This window comes from Cheilinus undulatus, linkage group 8 (assembly GCF_018320785.1).
Source record: "Cheilinus undulatus linkage group 8, ASM1832078v1, whole genome shotgun sequence".
In the NCBI taxonomy this organism is placed as follows: Eukaryota; Metazoa; Chordata; class Actinopteri; order Labriformes; family Labridae; genus Cheilinus; species Cheilinus undulatus.
Window position 1 is genome coordinate 2,627,452 of NC_054872.1, and position 19,913 is coordinate 2,647,364.

Consider the following 19,913-nt stretch of genomic DNA (forward strand, 5'->3'; position numbering starts at 1 on the left):
CATACGTGAGGCTATGGTTCAAGCTGCAGGAGTTGGAGAAAGGTGGACTTGCTTGGATTTGTCTCTGTTTTGTCCTGTCATGTGGGTGTTTGTGCTCCTGCCATGGGTTAGTAATCTAGTTATAAAAATGGATTTCTTCTTGTCCCTCTGACCTGTTGACTCTGGGCTCGGCAACACCCCCTATGATGTTTCATCAATGTAGTAAAGTAGAACATGTGTTGACACCTGACAAATGCCTGTCCGGCGTCAACATGGAGTATTTTATTCTGATATTTGCCCTGCCCTCGATCAGGCAGGGCAAATTTTGATCTGCCGTAGCCCTGACGGAGCAGAGTTGGTAGAAGCAACTTTTCTTCTTCATGTATTTTGTTGTGCCTGCTCCTTCTTTGTTCATTCTTTAATGGCGATTGATAAACAGAAGCATTGCCACCACCTAGATTGCCATCATGTGTGATTGCCTGTCTCTCCATTGACTTAGACTGAAACCTGTCTGCTCTGTGACCATGCTGGAGCAGAGTGGGACTGAACATGTGTCTGGTGGAAGTCAGGAGGTAGAATCTAGCATGCTTGAAGAACTAAACACAGTGAACATCTATAAGAGCTGCACCATCTGTGTCACTAGCAACAGAAAGATGGACCTTCCATACCACTTAAACTACATGACTGCTCATTTCAGCTAACGTGAATATGATTCACTACTCCATCCATCCATCCATTTTCTATACCCCTTATTCCATTCCGGATTGGGGGGTGGGGTGGCTGGAGCCTATCCCAGCTGCCATTGGGCGAGAGGCGGGGTACACCCTGGACTGGTCGCCAGTCAATCGCAGGGCTGACATATAGAGACAGAAAACACATAGAAACAGACAACCAGGCATGCTCACATTCACACCTACGGCCAATTTAGAGTGATCAATCAACCTAATGAGCATGTTTTTGGTGGTGGGAGGAAACCGGATACTACTCCTTAAGGCACATACACTGTGTTTTAATTGTATTTCTTTTATGTTTTACAGAGCACTTTTAAGGACTACAGAATTTCTAAAACAGAGGAAAAAGTGCTGAAAAGTCAAACCTTTCATGTAGACCTTTCAGTCAGTTTATTCATTGCAGAATAATCCATGCATGGATGGCCCTCTGAATGTGGTTCATAAAGGCCCCTGACATGCTGATCTCACTATCAGCACAAGAAAACACAACCATGCAAGTGGAAATGTGTAGTCAAACAAAAAATGGCTTAAAATTCATTTGACTAAAGTTGATTTAATAGAAAATGTTTACGATTAGACCATCTCTGACTAGATTTAGTAATTTAGCTGACAAACTTCACAGTCCTGTACCCGTTATCACTGAGAGAGTACTTTTGTCCTTTGTCCATTTTTTATCAGCCTGTTGCAGGTCAATGACATTGCACTAAAATAAAAATTTCTATCATTTACTTGTTCAGAATTTCTCTGGGAACGTCCTTAAATCACTTCTAAGCTAGGACCCCGTACGGCAGACTGTTGAGCTGAGTCAGGAGCTCTCTGAGAGAAGCCACCAAGTTTTGGTATGTGGGCTCTGGTCTCTTATCTCTTGTCATTTGGGGTTAGCCCTGCTAGCATCAGTGCTGCAGATGACAATAAAAGCTGGCTCAGACTACATGAATTTAACCACATCATCATCCTCAAATGTTGGGCCTGAATATGAGTGTTGCAACAGAAACGTGATTTTTGTATTCATAATTTTTGATTTGGGAAAAAAGGGAACAAGACCATCCATTGTAATTCACTGCTGCAACACAGAGGTGATTAAGCATTATGAAAGTTTAATATCATAAACTTGTAAGTGCAGTGCAACATATCAGTGCTTATCTGAAGATGTCATTAATTTAATTTAGCCTCATTTTTTCTGTTTTGTTAAATGTTTCATTAATGACAGGCTGTGAAAATAAAGGTAGTTTTAGATAACAGTGTTTGAAAAACGGACTTGAAGTTATGTCAGTTAAAAACAAATAAGAAAAATTTAGACATATGGATCTCTGACTTTTTGTTGCTTTTTCCAATTAAACCAAAACTGTACCAAACTGTGACCCCAAAACAGCAACCATTGTGAACCGTCAAACCCTTAAACTCCCAAACACACCGACGCTGTGTCCAGAAGATTGGCTCTATGGTTTTCTATGAACAAACCCACACCAGTGGTGGATAGATGCACTGAGCCGGGCCGTGCCACAGGTTTTTACACTGATGTGGCCAGCTGTGGCAGGAAAAGTGTTTTCCTGAGAGCTGTTTTGTCCATCTCGGTTGCCGTAGTAGCAGCTGTGTTTGAGACCACAGAAGAAGTTTAGCACATCTTCCTTTTGAGATGTAGAATAAGTAGGAGGCCTCAGCCACCGCTGAAGTACGACTGCTCTTAACGTTTTGCTCGTACCTGGTGAGGCTGAGAGGCGGGCCTTGAGCAGACTCTGAACACAGGTGTTAAATTCCTGGCCCAGCAGTGGCTGTTTGAGAGTTTGACACACTGCTGCCAGTGTGTGTTAGGGACAGCACTTGAGGCACATTATAGGACGGGACGCTGCAGTGCATGTGTGTGGGCTAAAGCGTGCTGAACTAGTGATTAATGTATTTATTTATGTAGGCACAAAATGCAGTCCACTGGCGTGTCCAGCACAGCCATCTACCACTTGCTGAGACTCTGAAGCTCAGGTTAGTGGGTCTGCTTTCCCAGCTTTCCCAGGATTTCTATCAGTAGTTTCAACCGTTCATGAAAGAAAGAGGTGAAGTCTATATTTTTACACGGACTTCTCTGTGTGTGGGCAAGTGAGAGAGAGAAAGAGAGGTGTTTGCCTTCTCTTGGCTCTTTCACTTTCACAGACCTAATAGTATTTCAGACAGGCACATGCAACATAGCAAACCCCTAGAACTTTTTAAGAACAATTTGTAGGACTTAGGAATATTTTAACATCGACCTACTTTTTCAGGTTTACTTCCTTTTCTTCATCATCACTAGAATAACTTTTCTCATCTTCACTCTGTGCTATCCTCACAATGCTCCATCTCTCTTCCTCTTCATTGGTTCACCTCTCAAAGTTGATGAATCACAGATTTCACCTCTCTGTCTTACTTACAGTGAATAAGGAGCGATCAATATTCCACACGTCTCTATAATGAATAATCTATAGCAGAGATCTCCAACCAGAAAACTACTTCAACACACAGCTCATGTTTATTTACATGGCATGTCAAAACAAACACTCAAGATACAAATAAAAAAAGAATAAGATGTAATGGTTCATTTTTTCATCAAGATTCAAACAAAAAAGTCCTGAAATGTTTTACTTTGTATGAGATAAATCTATAAAAAATAAAAGTTGAACTTTCTGGAGTAAATCGTAGAAGAAAATAACTTTTTCATGATATTCTAATTCTTTGAGATGCTCCTGTGTAAACACATCAAATTTGAATTTCCAAAGTCCATTTTTTGGATTATAAAGTACTACAGTCACCAACGACTCGAGAGGAACAATGCCGAGAGAAATGGAAGAAATCAACAATGTTTGCATCAATGACATGAAAAATACTGAGTTACTTAACAAATAACAGCAACAACATTTAAGATACAAAGCAAAACAGAACTGAAGTTCATTTTTGTTGTTGTTAATACTGTAGCTTTGTTGTAAAGAACAAAAATAAAGTATAAAGAAAGAAAATACTAAAGTCACATCCCCACCATGTTAGAAAGATATAATGTAAACATGTTTCAGGTTTTAGTGTCATGATAAATAATTTATTTTAACTCCACATCAAAATCCAGGAAAACTTTTTTCACTTCTTAATTTTTCCTTAACTTATATTAATGATTAATTCAAATGCCACCACAGACCTATCAGATATGAAACAAATGTCATTTATTATCACTTTTTGGGTTCTCTACAGCCATATTATTAACCTGTACAAAGGTCATGAAAAATTCCTGGATGGGCCACATTTCCTTAAGGATTTTACACTGTTTTAAACTTGGAAAATATAGGCTATGAATAGAAACGTATCATTTTCTTTTATCTTGTTTTGTATATCTGCTTATGTATGAATCATTTCTAGCAATAACTCAAACTGTGCAATTGACAGCACCTCAAATCAAATATACGTGCCTTTTAATATCAGGTCATAGCCTCAATTCACTTTACTATTCAGTTTTACATTTCCTGTTATAATAACAGTAGTTAGAAAGGGCTGAACTCTCTTTTTACTTTGAAAGTATTTATGAAAAATTGGACTACAACGGACTGAAATATAGAAAGCTGCACTATTTTAATAGAAGTATTTCTTATTATCCTCTGTCAGGGATCATTAACATTAATACTGAAAATATATTTTTGTCAATGCTCCACAAGTTTCTGAACAGTACATAGATCTGCTCTGTTTCTCCACTAGCTGCTAAACAAATGATTTACAAGTGTCAGGGACAATATATTGGAAATTTCCAGTGAAGTAGTGGATCGTCATGGTAACTGCTGCTCTTCATCTGTACTGCCTATTGATCTCACCAGACAGTTTTAATCTAGATGAGAAATCTCCTGACATTTTAATCCCTAATTGTTGGTATGTTTTCCTTTTTTACATGAAGCCAGGCCGCTCCAGTCTGTCTTCTGTTGCTGATCTCTTCTTCTACTCTCAGCTGAGCAGAAATGCCTGAATGCTTACTTCATTTCCTCTCCTCTTAAGCGAGGTAGGAAAAGGAGAGGTTTGAAATGAGGGGTCAGCCAGAGACTGTGCTGACTTTGTTGGGCTTGGGAACTTTTCTTTTTCTTCTCCCTGATGGCTTGTTCTGCCATTCTATGCACATTACACAAGCACTCTTTTCATGTTATTCTGTCGCTTTTGTCCACAGGGCCAAACCGGTATTCTCCTCTTCTTTTTGAACCTTCATTTATTGGCACTAGTGCAAGGGTTCCTGGCATTTAAATGTGACCACACCCTCGCCAGCGTTCTTCACGCTTTGTGAGAAAGGGAGGGACAGTGTTTGACTTTCATCCAACATCATCAGTCAATAGTTGCACAGATTGCCTGCCAGCAGGCTGCTCTGTGTCTGCCCATGCTGTTGTAGAAGCTTTTACAAATGCATCGACTGTCCTCGGTCCCAGAGAAGCTCAGGAATGTGCATAGAGGCAGCATTACACAGGAGACAGGCAGGCCAGGAATGCAGTATGAAACTGACAGGCTGACGACACTAGCTTGACTGCTGCAAGTTTAACTGTAGTGTTCATCTGTCTGTCAGCCTCCGCCTGGCCTGTCAACACTGCTTTCACCCTGTCTGTACATCTGTCCATCTGTCCCCCTCTGATCCTATTCTGTCGCTTCTTTTTCTCCGGTTTATGTCTTCCTCGTGTATTCAAGTCCATGCAGGTTTTTTTCAATGTCAGTTTCAACAATGTGAAAGAGCTAAACTGGTCCACATTGCGTTGCTGCATTACTATTGTGCCTGGTAGTAACTGAATGTGGGTGGTTTCCTTGACCCTGCTCACATGTACCCCCCCACCCAGCTTGCTATTTAAACTACTGGATAAATTTAGTGTCTCGGTCCAATTATTAACCCAAAGGATGAAGAGCATTCTTTTGCACTGCTGGGTAACCCGGGGTGACCTAATGCTTATTGTTGGACTACAGAATATGGCAGATGCACCTTACTCACCCTCGAGAAAGAAAAGGCTTTGGTATGAAGATCTTTGCTTTCCAAGATGAACCTCAGGGGTTTCGCATACCAGGAATTATCATCCGGATCAGTAAAACAGAAAAATAATCGGATATGACATTAATTTTGTCGTCTAAAACTTTGACTGTTAATGTTAGTAGACTACCTTCTAGGAAAACTGGACTATCTAAAAATAGATCTTTCAGGGTAAGGGAGAATATGAAGTTTATTTTTCCATCATGAAGACTAAAATGAAATATGAATTTTATTGCTGGGCTGTTAGAAATTTATCATCCATGATTTTTCTCCACTGTGCATACAAAGTATGTCAGTATTTTCTAGGGGTGGGAATCACTAGTGGCCCCACAAAATGATCATGAAACTTGGTTCACGATTTGATATTATTGCGATTTTTGACATTTTGCAATGAATTGAGTATTGTGATACCATATATTGTGATCTATACTATTTTTTCACCTGTTTAGTTTATTTAGCATTAGCCTTGCCCTCATGTTTGTCACATTTCTGCAGTATTTTTATTTTCATGTAGCACTTCTTGTTGCATTCCTAATGTCCTTCCCCTGGGGCGGCCATGTTTGTTGTACTGACTCTCTCCTGCTCAATGACCATCACCTCTGCCGACCTCACTGGACAAACAATTGAGTTTATTTTTCAGTGATCATAAACTTCAGTTCATATTAGTAATTTTAGAAAAATTGATACTTGGTGGTAGGGCTGGGCGATATATCGCGTATACTCGATGTATTCTGACTTTTGCCACCCACAATGTTTAAAATGACTATATCGCGAATATCCGAGTATAAATTATGTGGAAGTTTTGAGCCGTCAGCGTGTATTTCTCGTTGGAGTTTTGCTTCTCCCATTGCCCCTAAATGCATCTCTCACAGCAGAGATCTTACTCTCTTTCCTGTTCGGCTGCACCCATCCAGAAAACTCCTCTGCACATGTGCATCAGCGGCGAGAAGCAAGGAAAGGGGAAGGCAAACACAGCAGCGTGGCTAGTTAGCGGGGAGTTAGCTGACTTCTGAGACAGCAAGAAACAACGCTGGATCAGCAGTGTTGAGCAGTCGTTCAACTTTGAAAAGGAAGAGGTCGAACTCACGCGGTATTCATTAAAATACGCCGAAAGATGTCTCCGAGACAGCGGCGGCAGTAACACAACACTGGGCTCATGACACGAGCCTAGTGTTGTTGAAAAGATACTTGACCCAAAATAGGAGAGTTACCTGGGCGCAAGCATTTTGCTGAAAACTTCCTGCCAGAGTCGTACATTTTAGAGAGAAGACGGCCCAGCAACGGAAAAATCAATCCACTTCTCCTCAACTACAGAGCCTTATCTCAGCCTTACAGTTCAAAACACAGACAACGAGAAGTTAAAATGTTCCTACCTCCAGACAAGCTTTTTTCCCCCATGATCACACAGGAAAGTTTCTTGAATAAGGTCTAAAGACGCTCTCATGTTATGAACTTGTCAGAAACTGGTCCAGCGTTCATCAGCACAGATAATGGACTTATGTAATCACAGCTGTGAGCCTGAATGGAGGACTAGACTGCAGGGTTTTGGTCTTCATGCAGGATTGGTGAGTTTTGTGTAGGTTTGCTTCACCCTTAATGAGGAAAATAATCATTTTTATAATCAGCAGTAGTAAATGTAACATAGAACACATTTCAGGACTTTAACTGGACTTTTACACTGTAAAAGACAGAGTATGTCATGATTTATATATTTTTGGTTTATTAGTAAAAGATTGAATGAAGTCCTTTTCAAAATAAAACTGCTATATTTGACTTTATATTGATTTTTACTTTCTGCAAACAATTTTATTAAAAATCCAGTACAACAGTCTATTTTTATCACCAAACTAGTGTCATTTGGGGCCGAATTAAACATTATACAGCTGCTGAGAGGCCATTTCAAAATATCGTGATGTAAGTTATATCGTGTATCGGGATATAGCAAAAATATATCTGGACATCAATTTTAGGCCGTATCACCCAGCCCTACTTGGTGGACGTGATGGTACGATATATCACCAGACAAAATATCGCGATACTTTACTGTATCCATTTTTTCCCCCACCCCTAGTATTTTCATCAGTATATTTCAAATCAGTTAAGGTATTTTTGGTGCTTAATATGAGTGTCTTACATTAATATTGATATGAAAATGTGGCTAATTTAAAAAAAAAAATAGAGAATAAATATTACTAATGACTAAAATTTTAGTTCTTATTGGCTGGAACTGGACTAATTTTTTTGAGTTGGTTAAAAATGACTTAAATGTGACAGCAAATAACATTTAAATCTAAAGATTAAGACTAAATTCAAAGTAGCTGCCTAAACTAATACTGCTTCCGGATAAACACTGAAAGAAAAAGCTGAGGGGTATTTGAATTTCCTCTGGATTTCTGTAGCATTTTGCTTTTCAGCCTTTTGTGGTAACAGTGTGAAAGTAAAACTTTACCAAACTATGACCTGCTGGGTGTTTGTTTTCTAAGTCCAACTTTTTCAATTACTTAAAAAAAGAAAAGAAAATAGAAATGAAATAAAGTTTTGTATGTAGAAGTAATATTCATCTTCCACATGTACAGCAGACATTCAGGTCAGGTCCACTCATATTGGAGAGTAAAGATTTCAGTCATCAGCATACAGAAAGTGAAATTATCATCTAGCCTGCCACACATAAAGATTTTTACGATCATGACCTATATTTTCAATGTGAGTGACACCTAGAGGTGGGACTCTTCAGGCACCTCACGATTCAATTACACTTCATAGGCCTACGATCTGATTTTTAATCGATTATTGATGCATTTTGATGCCCTTTTTTTACCCTTTTGTTTTTTTGCCCTTTTGTTGTTCTCACTGTGTCAGACATAATAAAAACACTATATTTGTGTGGAGAAAAATGAGATAAATAAAACTTCCACTATCCTTTAATGCAGGTGTGTCCAAGCTATGGCCCGGGGGCCAAATGCGGCCCACGGCCCATTTTTGATCGGCCTGCGGCATATTGTAGAAATAAAATGAAATCGGGCCCACATTAAAACATGAAGCTTAAATTAATTGTTCTTTATATTTTCAGCACAAGGCAGTGCTACCATGGTTATTCTGTAAACATTTTTACAAGAAGATATTTTTACTAATAAACGTCTTGATGGATTATCACAGCAAATAGCAGCACCAGTAGCATTTCATGGGCAGAGCCAGTGGTAGCCGGGGTCAAATGAGGCCCTTCGAAGTCTGACTGGCTCCTCAAAATCCTAAAAATTACTGCTTATTGGCCCTGTCAACCATTAACAAGCCATTTAGGCGTTCTCCGTCACTAAACGTGTATTAACTTACGTTAAATTAGTCTTACTAACTTTACAAAGGAATATGAAAGTGTTGCCACTACCCTGATATATTTCTGTATGTGGCCCTCTGTGGAAAAAGTTTGGACACCCCTGTTGTAATGGGAGATGTGTGTAAACTGGAAATTTACTATTGCGCTGAACCAAAGGAAGCAGCATCCTTTCTTTGTAACATTTCTGAAATTACAGGTATAAAAATGTCCTTCATCATGGATGAACAACTGGTAATCTAAATTCTGCTGTTAGCCGCTGCATGTCAGAGTTCCACCTTTTTGTTCCTGCTATTTCACAGTATTAAATATTCAAACAATTATTATCGATGATTGATTTATTGGACATTTATTAACCGATTCAAAATGTTCCACCTCCATATCACCCAGCTAAGAATCGATTTTTCTCCTGCCTCTACACCACAGATGGTGACAATCACAGTGTGTGGTGTAGAACAAGAGAATTAACACAGCCCACCACACTAACAGATTCTATTCACTGACGATGAGAGACCCAGCCTGGTCTCGTCTCTCAAAATCCCATATCTTGCGCATTCAAATGGGACATTAAAGTGAAGAGGCTAATGTAGCTAGTCGATAGCTACATGCTTTATTTCTGTCCAGCTCCCTCCCTTGTCAGTTTGTCTGGTATGTCTTACAGTACATGTTGAATACTCGTTTTATCGCCACAAATCAACAGGTTGTTTCTCCATTTCTGACATCCTTCTAACCTTGTGCCTCCTTTTTACTGTCGTTACCATGCCTGTGCTTATGTTACTTCCTCCTTCAGCCAGCTTGCTTCCTGGTTGAAATGTTGACACGTTGAACCTGTTTAATATATGATCAGAGCGCCTCTAATCAGATCGGAGAGGGAAAAATTCACACGTAACACACCACACACCACAGGATAATCTGGCTAGATAATGTTAAGAACCACCTGAAGGGATTCAGCTAGGCAATCAGCATGATTATCCTGTAGTGTGTGGCTTGCTTTAGTCTGACCAGAGCTGGACTTTTAAAATGCATGTTGTTGTTGTTGAATTAAAACAGCTAGATAATGATGATAGTCTACTCTTATATATTGCTCAGTTGGACCCAAAGCCGGTTGAAGCATGCTGTGCAGTTTTTACAGCCTCTGCCCTAGACTGTTAAACAGTATTTACACCAAACAGGGCATTTGAGAAATACACAGATCAGTAATTAATGCTTTTACCATTCAGCTTGCAGCTAGTTAAGCTTCTTTCTGGTTGTCAGGTTGAGAGTATCCCAATTGACCTTAACTGCAGCTCAACTCAACTGTAGATGTAAGCTTACTTACTGTCTCCTGCTGTTTGTGAGTTTGTGAGGAGGTGGTGGGAAGGATCTAGGTGACTTAAAGCAACACAAGTCTTAATGGAAAAGCAGAGAAGCATTTTGGTAGTGTCAGTGGTTTTGGTTGTAGCTGGTTAGTGCTGCGTGCCAGCTCTGATCCTTTGGCACCGTGCTGCAGAATGACATACTGTGGTGTGTTTATCTGTTGCAGTAGTGCTTACAAAGTACATTTACAGTGTGAGGGAGAGAGAGAGCCAGCTCTGCAGCCCTCTATGGTGTGTATGGGTAGTCGTACTGCGTGATTTATTGCCATGGTGTAACCATGAATACTCAGTGATGTTCACCAAGAGAACAACTGCTCTGTAGTAACCTTCACTCCTGAAATAATACATCTCCACCTTCATCACCACTTTAAGAAACACAAAGTAAAACTCAGATTTAGAATCACAGTATTCAGCCATCAAAGATAAATATAGTTTCTACTTATAGTAGATTTCCCTATAAAAAGATAGCATCTAGCTCAGTGATACTCAAATCGTGGCTCTAGACCCACATGTGGGTCTTTTGTGATGATCTGTGGCTGTTTTATGTCTTAATTTGAAATATTATTCCCCCAGAAAACCTTTATAAAGGGAAACTATGAGCTCAGAAAAATTATCCATTGCATGTCACATTAATCAGTTTAAATCCCTACAGTAATAGAGTTGGCTTTAATTTTCAACCTTTGTTTTTTTTTTGTCTGTACATTTCCATTTCCCTTATTTGCAATTTTGTTGCCTTTTTTCGTTTTTTTTTTTTTTTTTGCTCCTTTTAATCCATTTTTACTGCTTTAAGCCCACTTTTGCCATCTCGTTTTGCCCGTTTTAACTACGTCTTTCCCATTTTTGTGTCTTTTATCTTGCTCATTGCTTTTTGCCATTTTTTCCCCTTTTTGCCACTTTTTGCCACTTTTCACCATTTAAGCTACATTTTGCCATTAAATGCCACTGTTTTTAGCATTCTTGCCACTCTTTGCTGCTTTTTGGCCATTTCTCCCATATTTTTGCCCAGTTTTGTCACGTTTACACTCATTTTGCCACATTTTGCTGTTTTGTTGGCCATTTTTGCCCATTTTAATCATTTTTACACTGTTTTTTTTTTTTGCCTTTTTTTTACTTTTTTTGGCCATTTTTTGCCACCTGTGGCTCATTTCTTAGTAGCTTCTCACCCATTTTTGCCACTTACTGCCCTATTCTGCCACTTTTCCTCCCTGCTTTTCCACTTTTCACTCAGTTTTTGCCATTTTATGCCTACTTAGCCCCTTTTTGCCCTTTGTTGCCATTTTTATGCTGCTGTTTGACCATTATTTGCCACCTTATACTTATTTTTATAGCCACTTTAATCAGTTTTTGCCACTTTTCACCGCCTATATTGTGGCTCTTGCAAAGGCATTTTTCAACAATTTGACTCTTTGGTGGAGGAGGGTTGAGTAACGCTGACTATTGCTTCATGGATATAAATCACTTTAGCTACAGCGTGTTGATCACAGAGGACCAGACATGGTGTTTCATTACATAATTGTATTTGAAGTATCAAAATACAAATTTTCATGTTAATATTCTTTTTTGTTCCCTTTTCTCTCTCTCCCTCTCATTTTTCTTTCCCTCAATTCTTTTACTCCTACAGGTTCTGCTGGTGTTCCTGGGGGCGACCCCAATCCCTCTGCCAAAATCCGGCTAATAGATGTAACGACGAGGTTGATCAGGAGAAGCCACCATGTCTTAAACACAGACAGGCCCTCTGGAGCCCTGTCCCCCCACCCTAGACCTCCCTCCCCCTCCCCCATCCACCACCTTACCCCCTCTCCCAGTCCCATTCCTCTGCCTGATCTCCCTACACATTTGAGGGGCAGACTACCCAGCGCTGGCTCCCCGCTGGGACACCTCTCCCCAAGCTCTAGAGAGATGAGCCTGCAGAAACACCAACCTTTGGGTGGTGGCAGTGGGATGATGGGCTCTGACCGAGACCTGCAGTCCACTGCTTCCTCCATCTCTCTGCCCTCTGTAAAGAAGGCCCCCAAGAAGAGGCGCCTCTCCCTAGCCTCGTTTTTCAGACGCCGGGGTCGGGAACGCCATAGATCCAGAGACCTCCATCATCCTGGAGTGGGAGGATTTGGAGGAGTGGACGGCATTGCAAGCATCGAGAGTATCCACTCAGAGATGTGTAATGACAAAAACTCTTCTTTCTTCTCTTTGGCTGGGACTGGAGCTGCTGCTGCCGCGTCATCTGCGTCAGGGCCTTCTTCGTCTATGTCCTCCTCATCTTCCAAGGGTGTGAGTGGGAGAGCGGCAGAGCTCTTGGAGTGCCCGCTGTGCCTCCTGCGCCACTCTAAGGAGCACTTCCCTGACATCATGACCTGTCCACACCGCTCCTGCATTGATTGCCTTCGCCAGTACCTGCGGATTGAGATCTCAGAGTCACGTGTAAACATCAGCTGCCCTGAGTGCTCAGAGCGCTTCAACCCACACGACATCCGCATGATCCTGGGAGACCAGGCGCTCATGGACAAATATGAGGAGTTCATGCTGAGGAGGTGGCTTGTGGCTGACCCTGACTGCCGCTGGTGTCCTGCTCCAGACTGTGGGTAAGAAGTGAATGTTGTGGTAGCATTGCCAAACAGATATGAACTCTCCTCTGGTCAGATGTTTTCAGTGAAGAAATGTTGTGTAAGAAAGTACTAAGAATGTGTTTCAGCTTAGAATAGAAAAAATATACCAGGCTTTAAACATACATGAGAAAATATTGGTCTGAATGCAGGTGTATTAAATTGAAAATACTGTAGTCAGATAATAGATGCAGCTCATGTCTGCATGTATACTACTCATTTGGACCCAAAGCTGGACTAGGCAGTCTCTTTTTCTGATTCATGGGGGGGTTGTGGACAGACCAGGGGCACATGTTTTTATTAGAAAAGCCTGAAAAATTTATTTTTGCATAATATGTCCCCTTTAAAAAAATATATACATAAACAAGAAGAGTAGGACTTTTGTAAAATTTCTAAAAAAAAGACACTTGAATGTTTGCATAATGTATAGAGCATAATATCTATGTTGCCGCTGCAAAACAAAATAGTATTAAGCTGGTATTTTAACACATTTCAGTTTAAAGAGATATTGCACTGTCTGTGATTTGAAAATTGCAGCAGGCCATATTGCAATTTATGTAGTTTGCAATTAATTGCCCAGCCCAATTAAGAATCAAGACATTTAATTTTGTGAGGGGTAATTTTGTGTAACCTAAATAAGGCTTATTTAGTTTAAACATGTTTAGTGCTATCACCATGTTTCTTTGTTTTCTGTTCATTAAAGCAGTGGTTCTAAACCTTGGGGTCGGGACCCCCTTGGTGGCTGCGAGACACTTAGAGGGGGTCTCCAGATGCCCTATAAAACTAAGAATATTTTTAGAATTAAACTGTTGCCACTTTACACCAATTTTGTCTTTTTTTTCCCCACAATTTTAACATACTTTTATCATTTAACACCTGTTTTTGTCAGTTTTAAACTCTTTCCAGCTCTTTTTTTCTGCTTGTTTTTGCCACTTCTAACCCAATTCTTGCCATTTAAGCTTAATGTTGCCTCTGTTGAAACATTATTGCCACTATTACCCCCTTTTACCACTTTTTACACCCAATTTTTCCCATTTTAAGCCCATTTCACCATTTGATATGCCCATTTTTGCTAGTTTTACCAATTTCCACCAGTATTTGCCTATTTTTTTCTTTCTCAAGTAACCTGTTTTTGCCAATTTAGAGCCATTTCAGCCACATTTTAACTCCTTTTTACCACTATTTATGCCTATTTTTGCCACTCTGACTCATTTTTGCCTTTTTTTTGCCGTTTTTATGTAATTTTTGCCACTTCTAACCCATTTCTGCCACTTTTAAACTTTTCACCACCTTTTCCACCATTTTTTGCCATTATTAACCCACTGTAGCAACTTTTAAACTATTTGATTTTTTTTAAACAAAGGGTATTTAAATTTTTAAGGAGGCTATTTACTACAAAAGTGATTAAAAAAAGATTGTTTTTTATTTGCAAGAATGGTTATTTTTTCAGGTTAAATATGAAATATGGATATCACAGCTTAACTTTACTATGGACCATGGTTTTGCTGACCTCCAAAGGCCGCCAGTTTGGCTGGGCACCAGAAAGCTCTCTCATTTATCCCCCTCTATGGACGGCCTTGTCTGCACATGACTTTTCCAAGTCATGTGACTTTTCAGCCACCTTCAGGTACAGCAGGGATCCCCGGGTTCTGGCACCTTTATTTCGGGGGTCATGGGCTGAAAAGGTTGAGAACAACTGCATTAAAGAACTGTGGTGTGGTCCTCATACATTTGTGGATGAATTGTTTGATGGTAATAATCAGAGTATTAAAAAACAGCTAGTTCCGGTGCAGCTGTTGCTAGGCAACAGAGGTGGTGCTTAGAAACGGGGGGACAGCTGGTGATGCAAAACAGGAATCCTCTGGAGGCCAAACAGTCTTATTTCAGCTGAGCCTGAGCGGTCTACATAGACTACGGAGGCTGGGTCCTCATACCACGTCTCTCATCAATGACCAACATATTATTTTCAAGGCTCAGTTGTGCCTCATTATTAAACTAGAACACCTTCCAACAGTGAAAACTGTATGCAATACAACAACCAGTAATAATACAGTTATCAGTTTAGTTGTCAGTTTATTCTGAAATTTGAAAGTGGCTTTGGGGAAGCCACAGCCAGGCTGGTGTCTGTTTGACCCAAGAAATTCTGACCAGTAAGAGAGTAGTTTCCTCGTGTGCCACACTGGTTTGTTTGTAAATGTTCCTGTGAGAACACAGACCAAAATTGAGGGCATTATGAAGAATTGGTCTAGGGCTGGGCTATTAATCGCAAGTGAGATTAAATTCCAATATGGCCTGCTGCAATTTAAATATTGCACAAGTTGGAAAATTTCTTTAACTTGAAATGTGCCAAAATACCAGTTTTTTTTTTTTAAAGGTTTATTTTTGGGCATTTTGTGCCTTTATTTGATAGAGGAGAGGACAGTGGATAGAGTCGGAAACAGGGAAGAGAGCAGGGAGAGAGGTAAAGGGCCTCAGGCCAGATTCCAACCCGGGCCGCCAACATACATGGGGCGCGTGCCTTATCCATTCTGCCACCTGCGCCCCGCAAAATACCAGTTTAATAAATCCTATTTTTTGCAGTTGCAGAGATGTTTTGAACATTATGCAAACATTCAAGTGTCAATTTTTTTTAATAATGGTTTACAGAAATCCTCCTTTTGGTGTTCCGTATATGTTTGTTTTGTTTTTTTTTGTTTGTTTGTTTTTTTTTGAGCAGAGCTTTCTCTGCCAAGTAAAACTGCATATCCTTTTGCAATAAAATAGTTAAATATATGATGAGAGAGTGCCTGACTGAATGTAGGTTATAATATTGAATGATTTATTGCTGAGTTGGTTGGAAAATACATAAGATGAGGAACATAATAATAATTGCATATTGAATCGCAATCACAATATTGGGGGGAGATGTCACAGTTAGATTAATTTTGCAAATCGTTCAGCCCTAATATTAACCAGAGTAAAGAAGTAGATGTAAAATGGCCCAAATATACTTTTTTCCTAACGATTTATTGTTTTCCTCCCTTTAGATATGCAGTTATTGCCTTCGGGTGTGCAAGCTGTCCTAAAATCACCTGTGGCAGGGAAGGCTGTGGCACAGAGTTCTGTTACCACTGTAAGCAGCTGTGGCACCCCAATCAGACGTGTGATGCTGCACGGCAGCAGAGAGCCCAGAGCCTTCATCTGAGGACAGTCCGATCATCCTCACTCAGCTACAGCCAGGAGAGCGGAGCTGCAGGTTTGCTGTCAGAACGCACAAGTTGAATGGCTGCCTGCTGCTTTCTCCTTCTGCTTTTTAGTTTTCTTTAAAAATATAGTGTCAGAAGCTAAAGCAGAATTGAGTTTAATATGAGCGTTATTTTTTCAGAATACTTATTTGGCCATCTTTTCATACAGGTGTTCTCCCTGAAATCCTTTGTAGATTTTTTCTTTAAACATTAAAAGACATTAGCCAACTGACCAGCCCTGCTGTGATAGGGGTAGCAGTGTGTTTGTGCTTCTCAGAAGCTACAGCTCTTGGTAATTCCAAATTTTCTTCCAGAGAGGCTTGTTTTAGGACATTTTACCTCACTCCTTCTCCTCAGTTGATAGAAGCAGTTGGACTAATTGTTTTTCTCTCTATCCTTCAGCTGATGACATAAAGCCATGCCCCCGCTGTGCTGCTTACATCATCAAGATGAATGACGGTAGCTGTAACCACATGACCTGTGCTGTTTGTGGCTGTGAGTTCTGCTGGCTGTGTATGAAGGAGATCTCAGACCTGCACTACCTGAGGTCGGTATCTCAGTAGACACACACATGACCTACTAGATTTTTGTAAATGTGCATGAGGATAAGAGTATTTGAGGCAGAAAAGGAAATTATAGCAAAATAAAAACATAAAATTACTGCTGCCTTTAAAGTCAACAATACCAAACAAAACCATATGTACTTCTGCTGTCATGGAAACAAGCTTTTTTTTATTCTTATGCTGTTTTTATCACATGGTCTTGGTGATTCTATCACAAATAACTAAGTCTGGGCTCTTTATCTTCCCCTTGCTTTATGCAATTAAAGCACCGCATCATTCAGTTATTAGAAACCATGCTCAAAGATCCAGAGAGGAACCAGGTGCTGAGAGACTGAAATAATCTTTTATCAGTGAGTGTCTGAATCTCTGTGTTGTTTCAGTTATACAGAATTAGAGCTCCTGTAAAGGAATTTTTAGCAGGTTATGAAACAGACTGATATTAAAACTGAGTCCCCTTTATGACCTACTTAAAATAACTAGAACATCTAAGAGGAGAATGGTTTTTAAAATGTTATTTTTAGGGGTGTAAAGATCCATAAACCTGGATCAGTTTGACTGATCAAAGATCCAGTCAGAGAAGCATCGATCTAAACCATCGTCTTTAACTGTTAAACAGTGTGGCCAGGGTGCAGACAGCTGTATTTTCTGTTCAAACTTGCATTTTAATTTTTCAATCAGTAGTTATAACTAGTGTAAAAAATACATTAGTTCTTGCAAGGGGAACATAATAGCACATCAGTATTGTGCATCACATGAAACCAGAATATGGAACCTTCAACCGTGAGCTTGAGGAAAATGTGAGTCGCATGCAATCATATCCACCTGCACTGGCAGTAACATGCACTCATACTGCTCTCTACAGCTGCTTCAGGACAGTTTTCTTCTTCAGCTGCTCAGATAAATGCTGAAAAGTCCTGTTTGTTAACAATATTAATGCAGTGTAGAAATCTGTGGTGGAAATTGCAATATTGAAGTTAATTAGCAAACTTAACAAGCTGAAGACAGAAAATATGATGCGTTCAGGTGACCTCAGTAAATTAGACAACTGTATTCCATATGCTATGATGTGTTCAAATGTCATATAAAATGGGAGAAATGCAGTTTTTGACGAGAAACTTCATTAAATACAGTTGTGAATGTGAAGAATGTGTTTATATGTCAGGGATATAAAATAGATGTTACAGACTGAAAAAATCTCTTGGTATGCTGAAGCATTCAGAGTTCCTTTCACTGGAACTAAGGGGCCAAGCCCAGCTCCTGAAAAATAAGCCCACACCATAATCCCCCCTCCACCAAACTTTACACATGGCACAATGCAGTCAGACAAGTACCGTTCTCCTGGCAACCGCCAAACCCAGACTCATCCATCAGGTTGCCAGTTGGAGAAGATTCATCACTCCAGAGAAGGCGTCTCCACTGCTCTAGAGTCCAGTGGCGGCGTGCTTTACACCACTGCATCCCACGCTTTATATTGTACTTGCTGATGTATGGCTTGGATGCAGCTGCTTGGCCATGGAAACCCATTCCATGAAGCTCTCTACCACTGTTCTTGAGCTAATCTGAAGGCCACATGAAGTTTGGAGGTCTGTAGCCAAACTTGGCCACCTCTGTACACTATGCGCCTCAGCATCCGCTGACCCCACCCAGTCATTTTATGTGGCCTACCACTTGGTGGCTGAGTTGCTGTCGTTTCCATTGGCTTCCACTTTGTTATAATCCCACCAACAGTTGACTGTGGAATATTTAGGAGAGAGGAAATTTCACCACTGGACTTGTTGCACAGGTGGCATCCTATCACAGTACCACGCTGGAATTCACTGAGCTCCTGAGAGCGACCCATTCTTTCACTAATGTTTGTAGAAACAGTCTGCATGCCTAGGTGCTTGATTTTATACACCTGTGGCCATGGAAGTGATTGGAACACCTGATTTACATTAATTGGATGGGTGAGTGAATACTTTTGGCAATATAGTGCATCAGTAAGTACTCAGATCATTAAGGAGTGTCAACATCAATAAAAATAAATCCCCATCCCTAGCATTGAAGCAGTGTATCTGTAGCAGATCGGCTCTGAATGTAAACAGGGTTTGACTGCAATGCAATAATTAGTACAATGTTAAATCCAGATGTTTGTATTGTGCAGCTTACTATAGCAGATGCTTTTCTGCACTCTCACAGTTTTGTTACAATATCAGTAACACCCCTGACACTTAGGCTCACTGGCTGGTGGTGATGAAGATTGTGAAAGGAGAAAACACATTTTTTTTTACTGCAGAGGACTTTATTTATGAAACCACAGCAGCCAAAACAGTGCGAGGTCACTGTTAAGCTCAGCACTACATCACCTGCCTCCAGATCAGCCAATAGAAAAGTGCCTCTGCATTAGCCAGGTTTGAACCTTAAGAGGGCAGTGATATGCATATTTCTATTATGATATGAAGAATTTAAATACTTTGTACTGTAATTTCAACTTTAACACCTGATTTGATTGTCAATTTTGCACATACCTAAAAATGTTATATCGTTAAAATGTGAGTAAGAACAGAATTTAGTAAGCTATAAATCTTTCCGACCTATAATCAGCTGATTACAGCAGAAAGACAAGGTATTTAATGTTCAAACTGATACTTTGGGGGTTTTTTTGTTTTTTTTTTTTTGTTTTTTTTTTTCTCCAGTAAAACTTGTACACACCATCATCAAAAACAAAAGCCCCAGCATACGTGTTGACTGTTTCTCCTAGCTCCAGGACAGTTAGACAGTAAACAGTAGATCTCTCCCTTTAGTTATATGACAACGCTTTTTCTTAATCTTTCCTTGTTTACTTCTCTCTCAGTCCATCAGGCTGTACTTTCTGGGGGAAGAAGCCATGGAGCAGGAAGAAGAAGATTCTTTGGCAGTTGGGAACACTAGTGGGCGCCCCCGTCGGCATCGCACTCATAGCCGGCATTGCTATCCCCGCTATGATTATTGGCATCCCTGTTTATGTGGGGAGGAAGGTGAGGCATGGCTGTAAGGTATCCTGGTTTCTACAGACAGCCGACTGTGGCTCAGTGGGCAGAGCCGGTTTGATCCCCAGCTCCTGCAGTCATATGTTGATGTGTCCTTGGGCAAGGCACTTAACCCCAATTTGCTCT

At 40.2% G+C, this 19,913-nt stretch overlaps 2 protein-coding genes across 7 annotated transcripts in view; one reads left to right on the plus strand and one right to left on the minus strand.

Moving 5' to 3' along the window:
• Nucleotides 1-19,913, minus strand: part of LOC121513254 (NLR family CARD domain-containing protein 3-like) — a 945,231-nt gene that overhangs the window by 213,629 nt on the left and 711,689 nt on the right. The gene's annotated exons all lie outside the window — the stretch shown is intronic.
• The window catches only part of LOC121513255 (E3 ubiquitin-protein ligase RNF19A-like), a 34,898-nt gene that overhangs the window by 4,386 nt on the left and 10,599 nt on the right, over nucleotides 1-19,913 (plus strand). For 2 of the 3 annotated variants that reach the window (XM_041792869.1, XM_041792871.1), the window contains exons 2-5: nucleotides 12,014-12,971; nucleotides 16,019-16,227; nucleotides 16,619-16,763; nucleotides 19,613-19,775. In XM_041792869.1, the coding sequence (XP_041648803.1) occupies nucleotides 12,292-12,971; nucleotides 16,019-16,227; nucleotides 16,619-16,763; nucleotides 19,613-19,775 (1,197 nt within the window). In that variant the 5' untranslated portion in view covers nucleotides 12,014-12,291. Of the gene's footprint in view, nucleotides 1-4,608; nucleotides 4,711-12,013; nucleotides 12,972-16,018; nucleotides 16,228-16,618; nucleotides 16,764-19,612; nucleotides 19,776-19,913 lie in introns of all 3 variants that reach the window. The other variant, XM_041792870.1, reaches the window with a different exon arrangement.